General features: G+C 38.9%; 1 protein-coding gene across 6 annotated transcripts in view; it reads right to left on the reverse strand.

Annotated features, from left to right (window-relative positions):
• The window catches only part of RNF180 (ring finger protein 180), a 56,180-nt gene extending 45,027 nt beyond the window's left edge, over positions 1 to 11,153 (reverse strand). The window contains exons 1-3 of one of the 6 annotated variants that reach the window (XM_081930294.1): positions 10,103 to 11,153; positions 7,054 to 7,189; positions 517 to 612 (exon numbers count right to left, since the gene is read on the reverse strand). In XM_081930294.1, coding sequence (XP_081786420.1) covers positions 517 to 612; positions 7,054 to 7,161 — 204 coding nt within the window. In that variant the 5' untranslated portion in view covers positions 7,162 to 7,189; positions 10,103 to 11,153. Of the gene's footprint in view, positions 1 to 516; positions 613 to 6,656; positions 6,819 to 7,053; positions 7,190 to 9,741; positions 10,071 to 10,098 lie in introns of those variants that run through there. The other 5 variants (XM_081930293.1, XM_081930292.1, XM_081930295.1 and 2 more) reach the window with 5 other exon arrangements.
• Positions 11,154 to 15,080: the final 3,927 nt, after the last annotated feature.

The following is a 15,080-nucleotide window of genomic DNA, read 5'->3' on the forward strand; positions in this document are numbered from 1 at the left end:
ATATGGGTATATAAGTAGTACCATGATTCTAACGAGTATAAAATTATTAACAAGTCATTGTGCTTTTTATAAATGTATTCCATACAATCTATGTTTGTATGTTGCAAAAGTAGTTATAGCTTCTATCCATCTTTCAAAAGGGCCATGGTGTTATCTTTCCAATAAATCAAAATCAGTCTTTTAGCAGAAGAGCCCATTTACATCTGTTGAAATCTTACTGAAGTTTCAGGACTTATGACACCAAATGAAGTGTGGGAATAGCATTATGTATTACAATTTTACAGAAACTTTGGATGTGTTGATATGCATATGAAATATGGCAAGAGCAGAGGTGGCACAATGACTTGTTTATTCTAAGCATTTGAAAATGCATTTACCTACTTAAATAATTATAAAATATGTAATGATATAACTGTACTTCTTAGGCCCTTTATAAAGACCTAGATATTATTTACTTTCAGTAGAATATTGCATAGAATATTAAAAAGTTATGCGAGATAAGTAAAATGAACATACATTTTCTATTATATGAGTCACCCAATCTGGAAGTGCTTCTATGTTCATGTGCCACACATTACAGATATCCTGAGAGGCAGTAGAAGAGTGAGGTTCCTGTTGAATTAAGATTCAATATATTAATAACATTCTGACCTACTTTCTATTTTCAAATACCTTTCGTTGATATTTCCACTTCCAGTGCCATGAACCAATTCCTTTGTATCCATTTCCCGCATTCTTTATTCCTTCCTCTTTGCCTTCAGGCAAATGTGTCCTTTATGCCAGTTCTCCTAACTAATTAGTGCCCCATCAACCTATTTCCCTTTCAACCAGGTTGAACAAGTGGCCTATACCTAGCACCTTTGCTTCTCCTTCTCCAACTATGATACAGGGTGCATTTCAGTGTTTGACAATTAAGTCATGAAATACAAGTATGCACTTTTGACGTTTTTATTATAAGTTACCTTCTGAGGGCTTGCCCTAAAAGATAGTAAGTATTTGATAGTTTTAAAACACATAAAGTTGATCCTGCAATAAAGAGGCAGACCAGCAAGATAAGACTGCTGTCTAGAGAAGGTTTCTACTGTAATGGCCTAGCTGCAAAGATGATGGAACACAGCTGACGTCTCCAAACTATCCTACAAAATGAGGATTTTCTCAAGCATATAGTGAAAAAGTTTAGGAAATAGTTTCAAATCTTGTGGTTGGATTCTTTCCTGACAGATTATTGTTAAACCTTTATTAATATATCATTTATAAAATTTAATAAATACATTGTTATGGTGGTATTTATGCAATCACTATTATAAGACACTAGAATGCACTATACATTTAGGACACAATGGCGGATAAAAACAAGTTGTGTAATTGCTTAAATAAATGGTGCCATTTTCTTTCTTGAAAATAGGCATTGTGCAATGTGTAAACAGAAAATAGCCAATAAATTGTTTCAAATAAATACAGCATTTCATGAGAAAATTAAAAGGTTTAGGGTTACAGATACGTGCCCCAATTCTGAAAGCAGTTGAACTGACAAATTATAGACCCAAGCCAGTTTAGTCTCATTGTTACTAATGTAATAAAAACGTGTTTCAGTTTAATCAGTCTTGTTTAACTAGTTTAAAGATAATGGTACTAGTTTCTTAACTATAAAAGGGTTGCAAGAATAAGAAAAAAAATATGTTTAAAACTAACACAATTTAAATGAATGGGTTCATGTTTAATTCTGAGAAAACCTACTTGTTCAATAACATTTGTACAATCACTGGGGGGGGGGGAATCAGTTCACATTGTTGGTACTTTAAATTCCATTCCCCCCCATAATTTGTTGTTGTCGTTATTTTCCAAACAAAAACTTACCTAATTTTAATAATTGTTCTTTGAGTGGGGCAAATTTTTATACTGAAAACAATATTGTGAAAAATACTTGGCTTTAAAACATATTATTATTGGAGCCTTGGCTTTATTTTACTATGGCAGTAACAAAAAGAAAGTAGGAAAAAACAAGAAAAGTAATGAAAAATACTTTAATTTATCTTATGGCTATACTGCAGTATGACATTTAAATGCTACTAAAAGCTTTATCAAGTGCACTCTAAATAATCACAATTTAGTGCCAGCAGTTGCACTCCCAAGGCTGAATTCACTGCAGCATATGAAAATGAAATTTTAGGATGTAGCTAAGCCCTGTCTCAAACGTAAGTCCTAAAATATTAAGCAGAAGTAAAAAGCTTCAACACTCTGTATTATTTGCTTAATCTCCAGTTTCTTTCTTACCAGTGGTAGAAATAAGTGTCTTAAAAAGTCTGGTGAAGGGGACGAAGGGAGCTAATATTGTGTCTTGATGTGATGGGAATCCCTGTTTAGTTATGACGTTTACCACACAAGGCTCAGCCATAACTTAACCCACTTGAATGTGAAGAAATGATAATAGGAACATAGGTGCCTTAAACTAGGTTAGACTATTTGTCCATCTGGCACAGTAATGTTTGCCCTGGTTAGCAGAAGCCCTCCAGGATCTTAATAATGGACAGATTGGGTGCAACCAGATCCATGCCAATTTGGGTGTAAAGTATGTCCCTTGAATCTGTTTTTCTCTCTCTGTGTGTAAGGCACTTACAACAAGTTTTCAAGGTGGTGCGGTTGCATTTTCATCTCTTCTTCTTTACAGGTTTATTTTATTATTTATTTTATTTCTTAAATTTCTATACTGCCCTCCATCAGAGGATCAAAGGATGGTTTATAATATAAAAACACAAAAATACACACCATAGTAACAAACCAAAACAATATCACCCTGCCACACAAAATCAATTTAGAGTGTTAGTTACTTAGAACAGCTACAAAGAACAGAAACTGCGATCCAGGTTGAAATTGGGCTGCATATGCCTCCATGCGGTATGGTATATGGAGATATTTTGCACCTCACAGGGGCATTGCATGAAAAAAAGAAGTCTTTTTTATGTGTGCATTTATGTGTGCATTGCTACATAAATGCAGTCATAAATGAATCTGCAACATGGCTTGTCAGGTGCTTGACCCTGGTGTTCTAGATGTTTGGTAAATTATTCACATTTATAGAAACCTTACCTAAATATATTAAAAGTTACAGTAAGTCATTATATATAACTGTTACTGAGAAACATTACAATGTAACATATTTATATCAAAAGCAGGAAACCTGCAGGCAATTAAAGTATCTTTTTTCTTGTTCCAATGAAGCTCATAGTTTAAAATATTTGACTGGTAATGTGACCAAAACTTTACTGACAGTCAAATGTCCAGTTTCATACATGTCCACCAACCTCAATCTGGCTTGTTAACCAGCCTCTGATAGCATTTGCTATCAACTTTCCTTCTTTCCCACTGAACACCAAATTTTCTATCATTTGCAGACTGTTTCTGGGAGAGTTATCTGATTTGTCCTGCAGTGTGGAGAAGGAAAGAAATCAGTGGACTCTCTCTGCTGTTTTTTCTCTTGTCCAAACTGCAGGGACAGTGGGAGGAAGCCACATCTTGCAAACCCTTTGGAAAGCACAGAAGACTTGACATAAATGCAGATACTTTTCCATCTGACTCACAGTGACTCTGCCCTGCTGTTTCTTATCTTATCCAGACTTCTGCAAAAGTGAGAAAAGACTCTCCCCTCTCTTTACCCCTCTAGCAAGTGGAATATATATTGACTTATAGGATGCATAAAAAAGGTAAAGGGACCCCTGACCATTAGGTCCAGTCATGGCATAGTTGGATACATATTTAGAGATGTGTGCATTTTCTTTGAAACCCAAATTGACTGCACTGTGATCTGTTTACTGGAGCTCAGCTTCTTTTCCTCTTCACACCCTCTTAATGTATATAGACTCCTTGTCAGACAAGCAAGGTGCAATGGACAAATAAACATTCTTTTAAAAGTCTACCCACCCCTCTCTCTGCAAAGCAGATCAACGTGTGCATATCAGAAAGTCCTGATGGCAGTCTCACTTTCTAACCCTGCCCTCTGCAGTGCATGCATGCTTTAGTTAGGACAGCAAGTAGACCCTGCAGCAAGGGCAGCATGTGCTTCGTGTGTGTGTGTGTGTGTGTGTGTGTGTGTGTGTGTGGAGCAGTTTCCTCTAAACTTACTACTGCAGGCATAGACTACCCAGATTACCTAATATGCAGATAAATTATAGGGTACTATACATTCTTTGGAGGGATTATGTGTAGGAGTATGTATTTCTGGACACAATGCCTTACTGAGCCTCTTCTCCTCCACTCCTCCACAGCCATATCAAGTAACACTTCCACATTTCTTTTTAATTTGGAAAAAGTCACAGAGAATCAACTTGTGAGATATCAGATATCTATTACCCATCCAGCACGAGATATTTGAGAATTCCTAAAAAAAATCCTTCTACTGTGACATAAAAGTTGGATGGTACTGAAGACTTTAAAAGCATTGATAGTTAATTATAATATTGTGTAAAAATAATCCCACCTTTATGAATAAACACCTTTAAGACACATTATTATCGTTTGCTGCATCATAGCCTGGTGCTTTTGTGGCCAGTCAGATGATTGGAAGGAGATGGAAGGACCTAAGTGTGTTATGTACACTCTATATTAAAAAACGTAAGTACTACAAAATAATGCCCGTTCTCTCTCTCTCTCTCTCTTTCTCTCTCTCTCTCTCTCTCTCTCTCTCTCTCTCTGTGTGTGTGTGTGTGTGTGTGTAGAAAAGCCCTTTTAAACTATGCAGGTCAATAAAACCACCTCCCCTACCCATCAGCTGCTTTCAGAAAGCTTCTGAGATTTCACCAGATGCTCCTTCACACTTTCAAGCATATCTTCACTATCATGAGGGCCAATCACTTGCTTTTAAAAAAGACAAAGCCTGAGAAACTTGAGGTACTGAATTCTATGCCTGATAAATATTGTGGAAAAAATCGTGCAATTCACAAAGCCTTGGTTATAACAAGTGTAGGAAGCAGACCTGTCCTTTTGACTGGAGAAGCTTGATGAATTTGAAGGCTTATTTCTTAGCTGAAACTGGTCAAATGAGAGAAATAGATGGCTTTTGACACTGTAAAAACTGGAATCCTAAAAATATCCTGCTATTCACATAAAAAGCTGGAAAAAGTACAGATAATCCACAAGCCATGTATTGCCTGTTCTTGCACTGGGTTTCAAAGTAGGACAGATGCAAAACTTTTGACATCTGTTTGTCCTTATTAACCATGTGATTGCACATAGTGCATTGGGTTGCTTGCCTAGCCCTGTTATGCTGAATCATGTTATAACATCTGAAGAATGTGTAGGAGACACTACAGTTAAGCTAGAAGCAGATACAAAAACACTGTCCAGATTGTCCTTACAGATTATTTCAAATCATTAAGAGGTGGAAATTTTTAAAGGGTTGCTATATAAGGAAAGGAAAATAATGTGAATTTCTTTTTCTGCATGTATCACCCAGTTTCATAATCCAGATTAAGAATAAAGCTGTTCCCAATAGTCTATGTTTAAGTTAGAAATACAAAACTGAAAAAAATGATGTTATTTTCTTTCCTGGCAAACACAGCATTACATTGCGGATGAAGAATCAGCATGGTGCATTTTTACTTTGCTCTTCTCTCTGAACCAGCATTATAAAAGACATCAGCAGGGGAGCTAGTGGAAACCACTGCTTGATAATTAACTGATGCTGCAAAATGACAGCAACTGCACAAATGCATTTTGTATTTTTTTTTTAAGACAAGATTTAAACTTCCCATTTTTTTATGAAAATGATTTTCTTAGCTAGTGAATTATGATGATATATTAACAATTTATGAAGCTGCCTGAAACTGTCTCAGACAAGGCATCCCCAAACTCAGCCCTCCAGATGTTTTGGGACTACAATTCCCATCATCCCTGACCACTGGTCCTGTTAGTTAGGGATGATGGGAATGGTAGTCCCAAAACATCTAGAGGGCTGAGTCTGGAGATGCCTGGTCTCAGACCATCGGTCCATTGAGCCCAGGCCTGCCCATTCAATCTAGTATCAGCTCTCCAAGGCCTCTTTCCTAGTTCCCCTATCTGAGATTCTTTAATGGGTTGAGAAATGATAGGCTGTAGAGGAAGTGGGCTTGAGCAATGGATCAATGCCACGATTATTTGTAAACTAATCTGACAGATTTCCATAGCACTTCTAAGTAATTGTGAAAGCAACTGAACAGAAAACAGCACTGTTAAAGAGAATAGGTGCATTCAAAAGAAACCTGTGCTCTTAATTTACATTGATTTCAATAGGATTTAAGTGTGCTGGGTTACCAATAGCAATAACAATAATAGTTGTTGAAATTATTTTATCACAGTGAAAAGCACCCCATCAGATTCTTTTCTGACTGTAAAATAATGTAATAATTCTGGTGCCTACTGATCTTTTGTTCATCTTCCTGTGCAGTCGAAACAGTTATTACAAGTTTAAGTTTATTTATACTTTTCAGAAGTTTAACCTTGTGAGCCCTTGTTCTGCTCCCTGCTGCAATGGTGAATCTCTCTAAACTATCCTTATAAATCATACAGATTAGGCAATTTAGCATTGCGGATATCTTTAATTTTTTTGCTTTCCTAAAATTTTAGGGTTATCAAGTTAACAGCACTGAATTATAACTACAAATCAAAATAAATACGGTACTTACTACACTAGTTTGAGCTGCAGAGTTGTAGAAAATTTGTAAAGTTGAACACACTCTCTACAAAGTAACTCATGGCTATGGAGAACACAGATCCAGTACAACAGCACAAAACCGGTATTGTGATTTACTTCCCTGTTTTCTGCACTGGGCATATATGACATCTACAATACAATACAATACAAATATGAAAGAGTACTTCACAATACTAAAAATATCAATAATGCTTCATTTGATAAACAAATGATTTAAATTGTCCAATGGGTGAATATCCATAACCCAGTTCTTCTTAATTCAGTAGTATATAAACTGTGCAATGTTGAACATGTTAATTCCAGCACTCCTAAATTATAAATACATATTCTAGTAATGGCCTAGAAGAAACAATATATTTTTTACTTACTTCAAAGACCAAATTTGTAGTTTGGTTGTTTATGAGGCAATCAGAATTAGCTACGTATTTTCGACACTTCCAGCAACGAAGCATGTCACCCTGACCTTGGCTAGTCATCTTAACTCTGGTTCTTTGAACTGTATATCTGTTAGAATCAAATAAAAATAGCATACTTTATTATGTTTCTGTATTCTGTGTTTTTTCACCAGTTCTTTCAGAGAAAGAGAAGCTTATATTTTATTCTGATGTACAAAGTTATGGGTCAGTCCACATTAGCTGATGTTTTACCCATATTAATTGCTTCTTGACTCTTCACAATGCACATACTACTCAGCCCCACTTGTATTGATGCCACTACTTATGATCTTTTATCCTGTGTTTTATCAGAGTACTTTATGCTAACTTTTATTAGTTACTGCGTTTTGCTCCCATTCATTTCCTCATGTGCACCTTCTGCACAGTATTGCTACCAAAATCAGCGGGAGTGGCTTTGTTCCTGTGAAATCGGTTTAGCCCTCTTTTCCCCACTTTCCTCCCCTGCTCCATCTATGAATTTACAATGGATCTGAGGAAAGTAAAGTTTATTCTCTATTTTATTCCCATTAACAGAACAGTCATATTAATGACAGTCATATTCTTGGTTGTTTTTGTTTTGTTTTTTTGCACAGGTCCAAATAATTTGAACAAATAATTCTGCTATCTATGCAGATTCCTTGAACAGATGCAGGGTGCAGCTGAATTTCCACCATGCCCCATAACCACATCCCCCGCATCATCACCATGTTCAAGTTTTCAATACCTGAAGAGGTAACTCAGTGCAAAATCTTTACCTGATTGTAAAGCTAAAAGGAAACTTCAGTTCTTCATTCACATAAGCAGTCCCATAGGACTGCTTACAGGAATGTATTTCTGACAGGTGAAATATGTTGCTTTAGAACAATTGTGGCTTTGCTCTGCAGCAACATGTTCTCCCTCTGACTGTTGCTTTGAGTCAAGGTTTTTCCTGAAGTATTAAACTATATGAAGCCATGACTACTTAGATTTCTAGTCACCATTGTCAAATTGTCAACTATGATTGACAAAAACAAAACGTTACATAATGAAATAACATTATTTTTCAGTGTTTCAAGGCTAAACACTTGGCACAGTCAGTAAGAGTCATGCCTCCAGTTAACCTCTGGTAGACTCTGCAAACTCCCATACCATACCATAGCAACCATACCATACTCCTCCAACTGGTGAGGCCCATAATCCACAAGGATTTAATCTAGAAAAAATTATGGAATTCAACTGCCACTAAAAGATGCTTAGCTTTCAAGGACAAAATGAGATGGTATGGTAAATGTGAATGTGCATTTGATATATTTGCTTTTTATTTGGTGCCAATAGCAGCTTGGGAACAGTGTGTGTGAGAGATTTTCATCAGAATCAATTGCACAGTGGGAAAGGACTATCCCTCCTGAGTGTTGTGGTCCCGATCCTGACCTCCACTCTTCTCCAACAATTGTTATTTGTAAAGTAAAAACAAATCATGCTAAATGCATACATGTATTTAATGTGTCCTCTCATTTGCTCCAGAGTTTGTGGTGCATTGCTACTTTTAAAAAAGTTCATGAAATTCTTTTATTAGTCAAGTTTACTCATGTCCTGCTTGAGGAGAGTATGCTTAGCTCTTCTATGTTTGGATACAATGAAAAATGCTAATGCTTACAGAAAACTTGAATATCTTGAAGTACGCCTAACTGTGTATTTAAGCAGCAGACATTGTATTTGTTTCCATCATGAAAAATCTTATTGCTCAGATGTAATTTTGCTAGTGCCATGAACATGCCTACTGAAAGGTGGTACATAAATCTAACATAAAACTACATAGCACACACACACAGAGCACAATACTATAGACGTCTGCTCAAAGGGAAATCCCACTGTGTTCAGTGTTTCCTTCCCCCAAGAAAGTGGGTATAGGATACAGCCTTAGTGGACCTTTTAGAATTGAGCTGTAGGAATTCTCCACCAACAGTGCTTCAGAAATGGGGAGAGTATCTTACATGTGTGTACTTGGCAGGGATCTCCTGTGTGTGGGTTGTAATATTATTGAGCATTAGTGGTTTATTTATGAATGGTTCGATGACAGAGATAATACTTTAGGTAGTGAATGATTGTACTGGTTCTATAGAATAGATGATGAGTGAGATTAGGTGAGTGGTTGTATGAATAATGTTTGTTATGATAATTGAAATCTTACATTATACTGCCTGGTAATGCTCTCTTGACTTGATTTATATTGCTATGGTATTTATGTAAATGCATATTCTTTATGTATTTTCTTATTTATTGTACTGCCTTGCAATCTTCATGTTGTAAGCAGTCTATAAATGGAAATTAAGAATAATAAGCATTATAAATCCCTGTGGAATTTAGCAGTTTAAGTAGTGCCCCCCTCCTTAAAAGAAGCAGCATGCTTTCCTGCCCAACTGCTGGACCTTCAAGAAAAGGCACTTTTTGCTTACAAATGACTGAAACGTAATCCAGAAAAAACGGCTGCATTCTAAATGTGCTTTCAAGTTAACTCCCTCGAAATCAAAAAGGGCTTCATATGAAATACATGTAGAAAAGGGAGCATGGTTCCTCCCTCCACCTTTCCTACGAAACAGGTGGGGAAAAGCTTCTCTCATCTCTCTCTCTCCACACACATACTGTATTTTTTACTCCTGCTGCTGCCGCCCCTACTGTTTGACAGGGGGTCGTGTGGGGAAGGACGATGCCGCTGCCATTCCTTTCCACGCGGCTTCCCTCGCGGGACCGTCCTGGCTGCTGTGCCCCCTTCGGACGAGGCGCCCCTTTATTCTACACCCTCAGGGAAGAGGCAGCCTTCGTGTGACACCCCCTTCTCCCTCTGCCCTGGCGCGGAGGCTGGAAGAGGAGAAGGAGGAGGAGGCGCCTGCCTGCTTGTCTCCTCGACCACAGCGACTAGGCCTCCTCCTCCTCCTCCTCAGCCCGGCCGTGCCTGACAGAAACTCCCGCGCGCGCGCGCGCCCGGCCGCCCCCATTTACCTGCCTCTGCCCCTCTTGGCGCCCGGCCGCTGCGGAGGCGCCCTCTGAGGGAGAGCAAGGAGGGCGTCAGAGAGGCCTGGTTGGCTCGCCGGTGCTTTGTCGAGTCTCTGCCGGGGGGGATTATGAGAGAGGCGGGCTGTGGCGGCGCCAAACGGGAAGAGACGGGAGACAAACGGCAGCGGAAAGCGCTCGGTCTCCTCGGGCAAAGCGGGGCGCTGGAAGCGGGAGAAGAAGGGCTCGTCGGCTTCGCCCGCGCCCTCGTTCTCCTTCAGCGCCGCTCCTTCCCGGGATGGTGGCTGTAGTAGTAGAGCAGGCTGGGAGGGGCGGCGAGGTCTAGCTAAAGTACCGTCGCCGCCTGCTGCTGCTGCTGCTGCTTCTCGCGCCTATAGCTATAATATAGCTGCTTCTTTTCTTTCCGAAAGGAAAGCACCAGAGCATGGGGAGTGGAGGATCTGACCCCGAGCCCTACTGCTTGTGGTTGCTTTGGAGCGCGCTCCGTACATGCTCAGAGTACTTCTCAAAAGGAAAGTCTTTCCATATTCTATAGGTTAGGCACTAGGAGTCATTGAGGTGTCCTAGCTGGACTGTGACCAGGGAAATCTTGGTTTAAATCCCCCTCCCAGGCTTGAAGTCTGCTGGGTGATCCTGGGCCAGTCATCGTCTCTTAGTCTCGCCTACCTCACAAGGATGGTTGTGAGGATCAATGGGCAATTCATGCTCTGGGCTCCTTGGCAGAAAAGAGGGGTAGAATCGTAATAAATCAATAATCTGGCGGTTAAGGTCTTGCTGCTCAAAGAAGCACCAAAGTTTCCCTGTTGGTATTATACACTTGGAGGGATTGCACTACCCAAATACTCTTGAGGAGAACGTTTTCATGGGGCCAGGTTATATGTTTGTTGGCTTCCACTTTTTGTAGCTCAGAGTCCGCAAGTCTTTCCTGAAGACAACACATTTGTTACAGATATTTCTTCATTCTCGCAGGGCAGACTTATAAATTGAAAAGCTTATTCATTGCTCTCTTCTACTATTGTTGTATGGAATGTATTTGGTGAAAGGGGCACACTACAAAAGTAGTGTGTGTGTGAGAAAAACAGAATCTCTCTCCCTGTTATAAGATAACCGTAGATTTTTATCTTGCACTCTAGACCAACGATGTTTCTTAGTTGACTCTGAAAGCAACAATGGTGCTGGCAGGTGCTGAACATAGAATGGAAATAAGCTGCAGGCCCTGTCCTCAGACTTTAAAAAAAGTAATGTACAAGGCAACATGTGCAAAGGAAAGCAAGTTGAAGGAAAGCACTAAGATCTGTTTGTTAATGTCTGCATGAGAGATTTTAACAGGCATTTGCACTGATCTTCCATTACTGGATTTCTTCCTGGGATGGAGCTGGTTGCTGCATCTAACTGGCTCTTCGTCCTTTTGCCAGCCAGAGTGACCTTGCCTTCATTTTTTCACTCTCCATGCAGCTGACTTTTGGGATGGTTTTCTTACTTGTAGGACAAAGAATTCAATCTCAGTGTTGCTGCATCTGCTCATTCATCAATATCTGGGGACATGGTAATATTCACCTTGCTATGGAGCTTTTCTGGGGAGGGAAGGATTGCATAATGATAACCTCCTTTGTGCTTTCAGTAGGGACAGAGGCCAGGATGTCCTTCCCTTGCTTCTGGTAGCTCATACCATTGTCAATGAAGAAGTCATTAATGAAGGAGCGTGCACTCAGTGGTTCTGTGGAAAGGCTCTGAGTTGCAATTGTCATTGTTGTCTATATCTGCTTTAAAGAGACATTTTATGTTTTTGCTGGATTATAACAGCACAGATTACAACAGCACAGAATTGTTCCAAAGCTTTTCATCATCTGGAATAATCTGTGACCTATTTAAAGCACCAAAATATAACATGACAGTGCAGGTGCTGACATTTGCAAGACCATCAGCTTGGTTGTGAAGTTTAAATGTTCCATTGCATATCTTACTGTGTAAGATATAAAAATGTTTTAATTAGCATTGTAACCCACCTGGTGATAAATATTATAAAGAGCACTGCATAAATAGCTCAAGTAAATAAAGAGTTTGTGATTGTGAGTGGGCACTATAACATTTGGTAGCTGTAGCCTAGTGGCAGCTGGCAATTGACTTAGGTTATTTTTCCAGACTCTGTGCTGTCTTTGTGTGTAGTCATAGTTGCCAGTGTTGTTGTTGTTGTTTTTTTTTTTTTTAGAAAATTTCTATGCCAGGTAATTTTTACAAGTGCAGAACAAGTATTATGTAGTGTCTGTACCAGTGTGAATTCTGAATTCTGAAGTGGTTGTGTGTTCATATATGGGATAAGGCAGTTCTGCAAGTAAATTGGTTCCAAGCTGTTAAAGGCTTTATATACTAATAGTGACATCTTGAATTTGACCTGGTAGCAAAGAGGCAACCAGTGGAGATCTCTGAACAGAGGTCTAAAATGCTATCAGGGTCTCCTTCCTGTTGGCAATTGAGCTGCATCATTCTGTACTAACTGCAGATTCTGGATCAAGTGCAGGGGAATCCCTACTTGCTTCCTAAACAGCTCCTTGCACCTTGTAATGGCATCAGGAATGACATTAAGTAGGGCTAGAGACATCACTGAGGTGGGAGAAACTAGAAACATAGAAACAATATTCTGTTGTTCTATTGCAGAAAGCCATTCTATTTTACCCATTGGGTAATAAAAGTTCAGTTCGTAGCATATTGTTAGACTGCATTCAGATATTGCTGGATGAAGCCAATAATACCTCTTTTTAGATAGTAGTGTATCTTTTTATTGTACAGTATTCCCCAATTAAGCTTCTGCTCTAATGGAGACCCTGTGGCGTTAAATAATTCATTACAATTATTTAGAACTTTTAATGTCATTGCTTCACCACAACAGCTAACCAGCTTTGATTTTTATTTTTGTAATAATGGAAATCTCTGTAGTGCACCCAGTTCTAATAAGTTAACACTTCAAACACTTAACAATTACTTGGCAATGTGTGACTGGTCCAATGACTTTATTTCAGTCCTAATGCGAGCATTCCAAGTTTGGAATGTTCACAGAAATATGATCAACTAAGTGTGAACAGCATTTTTATAAGGTTTAACCACAAATCCCTGGTGAGTTATCTCTAAAATATGATAGTGCTTGTAGCCGTAAACAACACACAAAGATAATATGGTAACTTCCTGAAAGATGAATTTGCACCATTTCCCCCTTTCTTTCAATGCACATAAATCACTAAGTTATTACTTTTGCTTCACAAAAGCTGTTACTTTTGTTTCAAAATGAGGGATCATCAAGGGTCTTTTGTGAGGCTAGAGTTATTATTGTTATTGGAAGGATGCAGCTCTAATTGCTATTTCTTGTTGCAATAAGGCTCATTGCTGACAATCTCATGGAACGACTTTGGGTTTTTGATGAACATACACTAAAGCTGAGAGAGATTCTTTTGATAGCCAATATATTGGGAAAAATAAATAAAAAGGAAGAAATGTGAGTTAATTTCAGGACACCCCACAAGAGTCCTGAGAGATGTACAGTATTCTACACCCACAGAGGTACAAATCCCAGCACCATTAACAAACTACAGGTCCCAGGATTCTTGTGGGTGTGGTTTAAATGTATTATGTCTACTGTACACAGTCAAATTTTATAGCTACTCTTCAGTTAAGATCAATGTGAAAACTTAAGGAATTGTACATAGCAATCCGAATAAATTGCTCTGATTCATGTTGCATCTGGTGTGTGTATCTGTAATTAGTTATAAAGAGCAAACTAGGGTTCAAGGCTTGATTCTGTGTCACCTTATATCTTGTTAAAGCACATCCCTGTAGGACTTCTGCTTTGGAGAAGAGGCTCTCCAGTCTGCTTCCTTATCTATGGGGGTAACTCTGAATGCTCAGTGATGAGGAAAATGCACCTGGATTATAGTAATCCTCCTGATTATCACTTGCTTCTAAGGTTGGGCACTGTCATTTGGAGCCAGGCCTACAGGATGTGGCATTGAGCTCTTTCTCAAATTAAGACCTAGCTACAAGATGTCAAAACTTTGGAACTCATTTGTTATTGTGCGGCCATTCAATCTAGTAAATTAACTTCCACAAATGTTGGAATGCATGTCTTTGGGAAAGATATAATAACAGAAACTAGCTTCCCTATAGAGTTATTTTAGAAAGCCTGCAAGAGGCTCAAACATTAATATTTTAAATTGTAATATTGGAATTCTCTAGAAGAGATTTGTTGTGCCTTTTACAGTTTATAGTTTATATCTGGTCTTCCTCTCCCTTTACCCCAGAGTAAAATATATTTAGGGCATTTTCTTTACTGCTGTTCCAAGTTCTTTAATAACAAGACCTGAATGTCTTGACTGTCACTTCAGTCTAAGTGATTAAGAACCAGTGAGGTACAGTGACAAACTGAAACTGGGGAAACTGAGTCAAATCACATTCGCCACTAAGCTGCAAAACTCGCTGGGTGACCTGGGACCAGCCCCTCTCACTCAGAGTTTGTTGTTAGGTTAAAATGGGAAGTGAGGAAGAAGGAAAGGGAACCATGTATGCTGTCTTGAACTCTTTGGAAGAAAGGCAGGATATGTATGTAATCATAGAATCATAGACTCATAGAGTTGGAAGGTACCCCAAGTGTCATCTAGTCCAACCCCCTGCAAAGCAAGAATCTCAACTAAAGCAACCATGATATATCGTCATCCAACCTCTGCTTAAAAACTTCCAAGGAAGGAGAGTCCACCACCTTCCAAGGGAGTCCATTCCACTGTCAAACAGCTCTTACTGTCAGAAAGTTCTTCCTGATGCTTAGTTAGAATCTCCCTTCTTGTAACTTGAAGCCATTGGTTTGGGTCCTACCATCCAGAGCAGGAGAAAACAAGTTTGCTCCATCTTACATGTGACAGTCCTTTAGATGTTTTAAGGTGGCTATTGTTGTGGAAGATGGAGTGGTAATGTTCTCATTGAGCACC

Source organism: Podarcis melisellensis (assembly GCF_964234715.1).
Source record: "Podarcis melisellensis genome assembly, chromosome: 11".
In the NCBI taxonomy this organism is placed as follows: Eukaryota; Metazoa; Chordata; class Lepidosauria; order Squamata; family Lacertidae; genus Podarcis; species Podarcis melisellensis.